Here is a 9,837-nt window from a genome sequence, read left to right on the forward strand (position 1 = left end):
CTGCCAGCCAACCATAGCTCAATTGGTAGAGCATCAGACTGTAGCGGTTGTAAGCAATTATCTGAGGGTCGCTGGTTCGATTCCGGCTGGTTGGACACTACTCTTTTGCCCCCGGCGCCGTTTGCGGGCCCGCCTTTCTCTTTTCTCGTCACCTTGCATGTGGACCACATCCATATCCTCACACACACACACACACACACACACACACACCGCAACACAGTCACACGTAACCTCCGATTGGTGGCGGTGCGTGTGCGCGTGCGTGTGCGTGCGCGCGTCCACGACGGCTTCCGTTTCGCAGTCCCTGCCACCTGGAGATATTTCTCCTGTCTGCGCCGTAAGCTCCAGGAGTCCTTTATGTTCTGAGAAATCAAGTGCCGGTTCAACCAACCATAGCTCAATTGGTAGAGCATCAGACTGTAGCGGTTGTAAGCAATTATCTGAGGGTCGCTGGTTCGATTCCGGCTGGTTGGATCCTTCCTTTTGATCGTTTGGCCTGACGCATCTTTTGCACGAGGAGTCATCAAGGGGGCTGGGGGGAGGGGGTGTGAGGGAGAGGACCAGGGGGAGAGAGAGAGAGAGAGAGAGGGAGAGAGACGCGTGCTCCTGGGGTGTGGTGTCGGGATAGAGCGTCTGTCCGACATGATATGTCTCTTTGATCTCCCCCGGGGTGTCCGCCCACCCATTTCTCTCTCCTTGCTAAAAAAAAGTTCCCCCCATCCCCTCCTACCTAGAGGCGCACCTGTTGTCGGCAAAAGGGTAGTGTCCAACCAGCCGGAATCGAACCAGCGACCCTCAGATAATTGCTTGTAACCGCTACAGTCTGATGCTCTACCAATTGAGCTATGGTTGGTTGGGAGGTCAGACACCCAAAACGTCTTAAATAGATTCAGGTGCTTGCCCAGCCGCTGGCGCGCCTCGCCTTTTTCCCTCAGGCACCTGCCAGCCTCCCCCGGCTTGGGGGCGGCGCGCCTGTCCACCCTGTTACTGAGAGCCTGACCCCTCTGCCACTCGGCGCCGGGCGAAATGAGACGCAGCGGCCACACTGTGGGGCGGGGGGGAATGGGCCGCACGGCTTCTCAGCATGGCCCCCGGGAAACCGTGGCAGCTGGCCAGACGTGAAAGCAGTGCCAAAGAGTGCCTGTCTTCCACCCTCCACTGCTGCCATCCTGAAGCACATATCCGCGGCCCTTGCGGGACTCAGGCAAGGGATGGAGGAAGGTAAGAAGGTGTCTCGTGAGGTGACTTCGAAATTCCGAAGCGACTTGAGCACCAGATGCTGGCGCTCTGCCAGCCAACCATAGCTCAATTGGTAGAGCATCAGACTGTAGCGGTTACAAGCAATTATCTGAGGGTCGCTGGTTCGATTCCGGCTGGTTGGACACTACCCTTTTGCGGCTCAGGGCGCCTGCAGTCGGTTTTCTGCCGCTCATCGTTGCCAGACGGTGAGGAGGAGGGGGGGACTGCGCGACAAACAGCCGGGGTTCCTCCGAGAACCCGGAGGGAGGAGGAGGAGGACAGGAAGCCACGAGGAGAGAGAGGGGCGACTTGGACCGCGGGGAAGGAGAGGGGGGGGGGGGGGGAAAGGCCGGTGGCGGCACACCAGAGGGACCGATGGCTGAGTCTCGAACACCCGGGGGCGGGGGGGGCCGGGTGATGTGCCTGCATTGCGCATCCGTGGATGTGCATTTTCCCGTGTCCCTTCCTTCTCCCCTCGGGGGCCCCTCGTGGCGGGTGGGTGGGCTCCCCAGACCGCGGAGATCCTAACCGCACGAGGGAGGGACAGTCTGCAGTCGTAGACTGTATACTGTGCTCTCGCTGAGTTTTCTAGAAAAGGGACGTGATACAGGAATAACATTCCACAGGTACTCGGAGGCACCCCCCTTTGCCCCCCCCCCCCGGAAACCACTTTCCCTCCGCTCGGTCTTTTCTTCCCAGCCCTTCCTCAGTCTCGCCCAGGGAAAGCGCCGGCGAGAAGGGACGGGGCACTTGGGCCTGGGCGAGATTTGCATGCCGGGCCTCCCCCCCCCCCCTCTCTCTCTGTCCCGGGGAACTGGCCCCTCGTCCCTGTTCCGCAGGCGCGGCCACCAGGGAGGGGGGGGCGGGGACAGGGTGGGCAGGGGACCCCAGACCCGGACACACGCGCTCACACGCGCACACCTGCTCCCCATTGTGGGTTTATGCTCTGCGCACGCGGCCGCGCGCGCGCGCGCGCGCGCGCATGCCCCGAACAACCTCCCCGGGGCGGACTCCGGCCGGCGGCCGCGGCCCTCTCAGAGCGCCTTCTTTCTACACAAGCACACCATGGACGACTGGGGTGCGTGGCCTGCCCATTCCTTGCGGCCTGGGCCGATGCCGGCACTCGGCAAAAGACCGAGGCCACCGTGACTGACCGTGCGAACCCCGGCTTCCTCTCCCCAGATAACGACGACTTCGAGGTGAAGCTCAACGATGCTGCCCCCGCCTTCGATGACCAGCGCGAGCTGGAGGAGGCCGCTGAGCAGCGTCGCCTCGAGGAGGAGCAGAAGGCCAAGCTCGAGGTACGCACCCCGGTCCCCGACCGAGGGCGGGTTTAGCCCTGGGCCCCGGCCGCCACCCCTGCTGGCGCCCCCGTCGTGGCAATGGGGCGAGCGGAGGCCATGGCCATGCGATGGGCACATTCATTGACCGGAGCCCGCTTCTTATCCACCTCCCCTTCCCTGTTGGCCCAAATTGGATCGATGCAGGCCGAGGCCGCTGCCGCCCGCGCCGCCGCCCGTGCCGCCAAGGCCAACAAGCAGACCGCCAGTGCCCCGGCCCCTGCGGCCGAGCGTCGCGCTGCCCAGGTCCAGGAGCAGATTGACGCCGACTGGAACGCCGCGTCCGACCTGTTCGGTGGTGCGCCCTTCTTCTCTTGCTTGCCGCACCGACAGCATTTCCAGGCAGTCCCCTCTCCCTCTCTTCCCCCCCCCCCCCCCCGCGGAGGCCCTGTAGCTGATCCATGTCCCCCCCCCCTCTTCCCCCCCCCCCCCCCCCCGTGCATCTAGACATGAAGACCACCATCTCTGATCGGACCAAGGCCGGCATGGAGGAGCTCGCCTCCAACATTGATCGCCAGATCGCCCCGATCAAGGTCCGTCTTGCGACACACTGCCCGCCCTTCTTCGAGCGCATGTACACACCGCGGGGGGCCCCCCTCACACTGCCTGTGACATATGTGCACGCATATGCCACCCACGCACACCCGCTCACCTGCAACTGCAGAAGCTTCGCTTCATGTATCCCGAGTTCCTTGAGCGTCTCTTCCGCAAGACCGCCTCCGAGGCCTCTGAGCACGACCTGCGCCAGCTGTCTTCCATGCTCGCGCGCATGGCCAACCAGAAGAAGGTTGACGTCCGGGCCAAGACCGCCGCCCCGAAGGCCGCCACCGCGGCCTCCAAGCTGCCGGATGTCGCCCGCCAGGACGACCGCATCGGCTCGCAGCTGATGGACTACTACGGCGGCGAGGAGGACGCCTTCGACAGCCACGACGATGAGGACGAGGCCGGCGACGACTATGACTTCATGTAAGTGTCTGTGCACGCCCGCCCCCTCCCCTCGGCGCGGGGCCGGTCCGCCCCAGGCCGCCCCCTTCCTCTCTCTCTCTCCCTTGTCCCTTGGAGCAGCAATTGCTCTCTTCTCTCCCTCCCCCACCCCTTTTCCTCCACCCCTTCCCTGCGTTTGGGATGCGTGTGTATGCGGAGAAGGTGCCACCCTTTTCTTGATACATTAATATACGAAATCCCCCCCTCTCTCCCCCCCCCCACGCCCCAATGAGCAAGCAGCTGGCCTCAGCTCTGCCCCCTCTCCTCCTCGAGTGGTTGGGACGTGGAAAAAGACCGCGACTCTGGCAAAAGGAGCGGGGCCAGGGAGCAGGGCGCGAGTGGTTCTCGCGGGTGGATTCCCTTGGCGAGAGGCGGGGGGTGGGGGTGGGCAGGGCCGGGCGGAGTATCTTCCTCACAGGGGGGGGAGCTCAGGAGGAGGGGGAAGGCAGAGAAGGAGAACTGGAGCGCCGCACAGCCCGCCCGGTGGATGGACAGTATGTGCCATGGGGGATCATGTGCCACATCATCTGAGAAGGAATGCAAATCACACGCCCAGGCACTCCAAGCGAGTTAAGGGCCGCGGGCTGGGGCGATTACGGCTACGGCCGGCGTTATGAGCATGCTTCACCGCGGCCCGGTGGTGGGTTGTTCTCCCTGCTCCGGAGGGAGGTCCGCCCTTCCCGGGGGGCCAAGCGACACGGTTGGGCCCGCGGCCTCGGGGGGGGGGGGGGGGGCGTCCGGCCAGGAAAAAAAAGAAAGAAAGAAAAAAGGCGCCACATGCCCCCGTCCCCGGGCTGAGGGAGGGTGTGGTCGCCTCCGGGTTCTGCACCATTGGCCTTCCTGAGAATGTACGGTCCTCCGCGGTGGGGGGAGGGGACACCGGCGGCGGGGCCGCGGCGTGGTGGAGTATTCCTCCGGCGTAACGTGCTCTCTCCCCGCCCCCGCCCCCGCTCCCTCTCTCCCGGCCGGCCGGCGTGGTGCAGTGGCAGGGGCTGCACCTTTCCTGGCAACCGGTGTCCCTGGTGTTTGCCTCCGCCCGGGGGCAGGAGCCAGGCATACTGGCGACAGCGCGGGGACTTTTCTTTTTGGACCGCGGGTCTCGAGCATTTTGCGCCTCCCGCCCGGGGGGGGGGGGGGAGCGGGAGAGCCGCGCCCGGATGCCCTTTGCTGTGCCGCAATTCGGTCCAAAGGGCGCGCGCACCGGGAACGCTGCGTCCCCCCCCCCCCCCCGGTGTCCACCCCGCCTCCGGGGGTCCATTGACACTAGCAGGGCGCTCATGCATGGGAGGCCTGAAAAATACAGGTCTCCAGGCTGCATGCCAACGAATCTCGCGGCGCTTGAGGGTGCGGTCTTCCAACCGTGCGCCACCTGGCTCGGGGAGGGCCGCGAGCCGAGGCGGGGGGGGGGGGGGGATATATTATTATCCCTGGCCCTTCGCCGGAAGGGGGTGTCGGTTGCCATCCGACCGGTCCCCGGGCTCCGGGCCCACTCGGCGCATGATGTGCGGCGACCCGAGGGCCCGGCGTTGGCTGGGCCGACAGGGTGGGGCGGGGCCGGGCGGATGGACGTGGGCATGAAGTCTGGCCTTCAGCTGACCGTGTCCGTCCTGCGTGTGTCCGTGCGTGCGCCCGTGCGAGAGGCGCGGGGGGCATTCGCGTGCGTTCGGCTGCGCTCGGGCGGCCGCACCTTTTCGGCGTGCGTGCCGCTCTGCCGCTATTCGGCGTGTGTGTCTGCTGGCTGTGCTCGGAGTGTGGTGTTTCATTTGGAGTTGGTATTTTCAAGCTCCCCATTGATCTGGCATCGGGTGAGAGGGTAATTTTGAGCGACTGCTGGGGCATTGGTTAGCCCGTCCTTCGGGCTCTTCTCGGCCCGCCCGCTGGCCTCGCTCTGCTTCTCCCTGCGGCAGGCTTTGGCTGCGCGTGTGTGTGGGGGGGGGATCTTTGACGGGGCTTCGCCACGTTATGGGGGCGGGGGGGCAGTCGCTCCGGCTCCTCCGCGCCCCGTCTGGATGGTCGGGTGGTGGCGCTCCCCCCCTCTCCCCGACCCCGCGCCTACCCCAGGACAGGTGCCCCCCGCTCCGTGGAGTGGCGTGGGGGCGGGGGGAGGCGGACGGCAAACATACGCACGCACGCACGCGCGCGCCCCGCCCCCCTCCCCCCCCCCCCCCCGGTCCCCTTCCCCTCGAGGAATTGGCCCACGGGAGGTGTAGGGTGTTCAGGAAAAGCACGATGACGGTGGGGCCTACCCTCTTTGTAGTTGGGCCTGCTTTGCGGGAGAAGGGGGCATTCTTGTGGCGCAAGCACGGCCCGGTGCCACTTTTGGGGCCAAGTCCTCTGTGTGCTGGCCGAGCTCGTCCCGGGCGAGCCGAGTCGGGGTGTGGCTGTTTGCTGGTGTGTCCCTGTGCTCTCCGAGAACACCCAGGCCATGGGCACCTCTCTGCCTGGGCCTCTTTCTCCCCCTCGGCGCCCCTGGCTCCCCGGCCCCGATAGGCCTTGCTGTGTGTATGTGTGTACGTGGGGGGGGGGGGGGGGACACGTGCAAGACGGCGCGTTCAGCAGTCGAAGGCATGCTACTCATCCGTGAAGGCCTCGGCCCGGGCCCCCCCCCCCCTCCCCCGCCGCTCCTCTTGTCCCCCACTTCCCCGCGGCATGCTCCTGACGTCGTGTCGAGTGCCCGAGGGGAGATGGAGCGGGGGGGCGGGGGGGCGGGGGGCGCATCCCTTTGGAGGTACCTATCGCGACGCCGGACCCCAGCGGGTCGCCCGAAACAGGTGGATGCTAGCGCACATGAATGCTGTGAGTGGCTGCCGGACGGCGAGTGGCCGGCCTTTTTTTCAATCCAGCAGGCAGCCATACCGGCCAGTGGTAGCACGTACTCCGGCCAATGGGCGGTTCGTCTTCCTTTCCGCCGTCTGTCTTCCCCCCGCCCGGTCCTTTTTGAGCCGTGGCCACCCGGGCAGGAGCCTCTGTCTCTCTCTCTCTCTCTCACACACCGTGCGTGTGTGGCGGGCAGTGGGTCTTGGATGTTGGGTCCTATGGCGGTTGCCCAGCCCCCCTCCCCTCTCCTGAGGATCTCCATATTGACAACTGAGCAACCCATTAGCAATGTCCCCTTGGCAGTCGCGCCTTTCGGGCCCGCTATCCCCCCCCACACACGCCCGCCCGAGTGGCGCCGGGCGTGTTGGCCGCCGGGGGGGGGGGGCGGGGGGGGGGGGGGGGGGGGGGTGGGGGGGGGGGGGGGGGGGGGGGGGGGGGGGGGGGGGGGGGGGGCTCTCCCTCGGCCGGAGGCATGCGGCCGGGGTGCGGTTGGTGGTCTTTTTCCGTCTTTCCCTCACGGCGCAGACCCGTCCGCACGGCCGCCCCCTCCTGCCGGGTGTCTCCCGTCCGGTCTGTTTCATATCTGCCAATCGAGAGCAAAGGCACCACGGGCGTCCGGAGGAGCCCCAGCCTCGCCGCCGGGCCGGGTCGCGCGAAGCCTTTTGGTCCTTCGGCCGAGAGCCGACCCGCCGCACGTCCAGAGCCCTGGACGGGTGCCCCCCCTCACGCTCGCGCCCCCCTCGCCGTGGCGGGCGTCCTGCCAAGCGGACATGGCACTTCCCGACTACCCTCCCTGGGGTGGACACGCCGGGCGGCCAGCTCCGGCCCGTTCGGGCCCGACCGTGCGCACCCTACCCGGGAACCGGCTTCCACGGCCGGGGCCGGGCTGAGCGGGGGTTCATTTTGGCGCCAGCGCCGCCGTCGCCGCCACAGAGAGGGGTGTGTATCGGGGCCCCGTGTGCCACCAGCCGCCCCCGCTCGGCGCACGGCCGAGAGGGCTGGGGCGCGTTTCCTGCGAAGTGCCGCCTGACAGCGACGGTTCTAGGCCCAGCCGGCGGGAGAGCGAGACGGGGGAGGGCTGTGATCTGGGCCGCGCCCTGGTCCTGCTGGGGGTCCTGCTCGGGGGTCCTGGTGTCCTGGTTCCTGGCGGTGCCGGGGGCGACTTGGGGCGGGGTGCCTCGTGCAGAGGCTCCCGCGCAAGCGCGCGCGGGCGCCCATCCTCCCGGCGGTCGGGCCGGGGAGATGGCACACCCACCCCTCGTGCGAGTCTGGGCGTCCAGGCCCCCCGCTCTCGCCCCCGCGCCGCCCTCCCGCGAGGCGCCTCGCGGGCGATTGCCTGTCTCGCGCATCCCGGGCCAGCCCCCCCCGGTTGTCCCCCCCCCCCCCCCGCGCCGTACTGGGGGACGGTCAAGGTGCCCGGGGGTGCGCGAGACACGCGGCGTGGCGCGCCCCGGCGCCCGGATAGACCCCCCTTTTCCCCTCCCTCGGTCGGCCCTCGGCGGCCTGTTTACTAGTCACCATTTTTGCCTCCCATGCCCCCCGGGCCGGGCATCCCCCCGCCCGGGCCCAGTGTGAGCCATTGAGTTTTCTGGGCATGCCGGGGGGGGGGCGGGGACGCCCGGGACCGAGTTGTCGACCGGAGGCCGGACGTTCGGGCGGGCGGGCGGACGGGCGCGTGTCGCCCCGTAGTTCCGCCCCGAGCCCCGCTCGGTGGAGGGGTGGCCGGGCTGGCGGCGGGGCGAGGGGACACATCCTCCGGGCTGGGAATTTCCCCCGCCCCTCCTTGCTGTGCCGGCTCTCGCTGGCTGGCCACCTGCCGGCGCCCCTGCCGCCGTTGCCCGACGAGCCCGGCCCCTCCGTGCCCTCCTCGGCCGGTGCCCCAGTCCCACCATCGTCCGGAGGCGGAGTTGCGCGAGCCGGGCCCGTGCGGGAGATGAAACGAGTCTGTCGGGCGAGCACTCCCCCTTTTGCAGCCTTCTCAGGCCCCCCCCCCCCCCCCCCATGGGTGCACAGCATCCGACCGCACGCCGGCCGGCGGGCGACAGAGAGAACCCCGGCACCCGCGCATGTGCCGCCCTGGGGGGGGGGGGGGGGGCGGCCTGCAAATTATGCACCCGGCACGCGGCATGCACCTCCCCAGCACACGCGCGCACACGAACACATGGCGACCGATTCACATTCACGCTCGCGCCCGGGCCCGCCCGCGGGAGGCCGCCGCAGGTGGCCTGCGTTGCCCGGCGGGGGACACTCGGCCTGGAGGCAGGCCCAGCATGGCGCGCGATCGGGAAACCCCCCCCCCCCCCCCCCCCCGGCACCCGCCTCCAGACCGGCCCCCCTGCACCGGGGATCTCGCGCCGGACCCGATCGCGTGTGGAGACCGATCTTCCCTCCGCCGCCGCGCCCCCACGCCTGGCGGCGAGGCGAGGGGCGTGTCTCACTGTCGGGGCTTTTTTTGTCGCACCCGACCACTACAGGGCCCCGCGCTGTGTCAGTTGCCTCTCTGCCGTCACTCGATCCGCGATCGGACTCCCTCCCCTGCCCTTCTACCCGCGCTTTCTACTTCCGCTTTTCTCCCCTCCCCCCCCCTTTCCGCTCTCGGGTCTGCTGCCTCTGCGATAGCTTTCCCCAAGCTATTCCCTGCCCTCTGCCGCTCCATATGCAACGCAGCTCCCCCCTGCAATAGCAGATCTGCCCTGATACCTGTGCGTGTGTGTGTGTGTGTGTGTGTGTGTGTGTGTGTGTGTGTGTGTGTGTGTGTGTGTGTGTGTGTGTGTGCGCGCGCGCGCGCCTCAATCCTCCTTCTCTCCTACACGCCTCAGTCAGCTGACCTATTGTCCCGTCCCCCGCTGCCCTGCTCCGCGCGCTTGTAGTTCTGAGCCTTTCTTCATGGGTCATGGCGACAGCCCACACGTCCCCAAGTCGCCTCCTGGCGAGGCGGGGGAGTCGACAGCGCCTGACCGGCGGAGCCCCTCGCCGGTGGCCGTCCTCTCCAACTTCCTGGGGGATCTGGTCAACTTGACGGTCCTTGACCTGAGTGGTGCGTGTGCTTGTTCTGCATCGCATGGGCACACGCACGCGCGCACGCGCGCACGCAGGCCCATCCCATCCCGCCCATCCTCTTTCCTCCCTCGCCCTGTTCCTTTCTTCCTCTTTCCTCCCGCCTCCCTTTCTTTTCTCCCTCTCCTTTTGGCCCTCCCTTCTTCGGCCCTTCTTCTCCCTCTATCTATCTATCTGTCTGTCTGTCTGTCTCTCTCTCCCCCGCTCACTCATGACCACCGCATCCTCCGGCCATCTGCTTGTCTCGCCATCTTGTTGCAGGCGATTCTCTCGATGATTCGGCTTTCCTCCTGTTGATGGCCTCCCTTGCCGCACTCGATGGCCCGCCCCTGAAGGAGCTCTACCTCGCCGGTACGAGCACGTGCTGCCCCCTTCCCTCCTCGTTCCCCTCCCCCCTCCC

General features: G+C 67.7%; 2 protein-coding genes and 4 non-coding genes across 6 annotated transcripts in view; 5 read left to right on the top strand and 1 right to left on the bottom strand.

Moving 5' to 3' along the window:
* Window positions 1-7: 7 nt before the first annotated feature.
* On the top strand, window positions 8-95 carry H696_02306. The gene has a single exon. It is a non-coding gene; the product is annotated as a tRNA-Tyr (tRNA).
* Window positions 96-386: 291 nt separating this feature from the next.
* H696_02307 lies at window positions 387-474 on the top strand. The gene has a single exon. It is a non-coding gene; the product is annotated as a tRNA-Tyr (tRNA).
* Window positions 475-765: 291 nt separating this feature from the next.
* On the bottom strand, window positions 766-853 carry H696_02308. The gene has a single exon. It is a non-coding gene; the product is annotated as a tRNA-Tyr (tRNA).
* Window positions 854-1,294: 441 nt separating this feature from the next.
* H696_02309 lies at window positions 1,295-1,382 on the top strand. The gene has a single exon. It is a non-coding gene; the product is annotated as a tRNA-Tyr (tRNA).
* Window positions 1,383-2,267: 885 nt separating this feature from the next.
* H696_02310 (hypothetical protein) lies at window positions 2,268-3,772 on the top strand. Its single transcript, XM_009496206.1, has 5 exons — window positions 2,268-2,317; window positions 2,422-2,540; window positions 2,727-2,877; window positions 3,027-3,112; window positions 3,244-3,772. Exons 1-5 carry the CDS (start codon window positions 2,305-2,307, stop codon window positions 3,547-3,549), a joined length of 675 nt encoding a protein of 224 aa, XP_009494481.1. The 5' UTR covers window positions 2,268-2,304; the 3' UTR covers window positions 3,550-3,772.
* Window positions 3,773-9,266: 5,494 nt separating this feature from the next.
* H696_02311 (hypothetical protein) overlaps window positions 9,267-9,837 on the top strand; it is a gene marked incomplete at its 5' end in the record, with an annotated part of 5,457 nt that continues 4,886 nt past the window's right edge. Inside the window, 2 exons of the mRNA XM_009496207.1 lie at window positions 9,267-9,417; window positions 9,699-9,788. Coding sequence (XP_009494482.1) covers window positions 9,267-9,417; window positions 9,699-9,788 — 241 coding nt within the window. The remainder of the gene's footprint in view (window positions 9,418-9,698; window positions 9,789-9,837) is intronic.

The sequence above is a fragment of the Fonticula alba genome (assembly GCF_000388065.1).
Source record: "Fonticula alba strain ATCC 38817 unplaced genomic scaffold supercont2.3, whole genome shotgun sequence".
NCBI lineage: Eukaryota > Rotosphaerida > Fonticulaceae > Fonticula > Fonticula alba.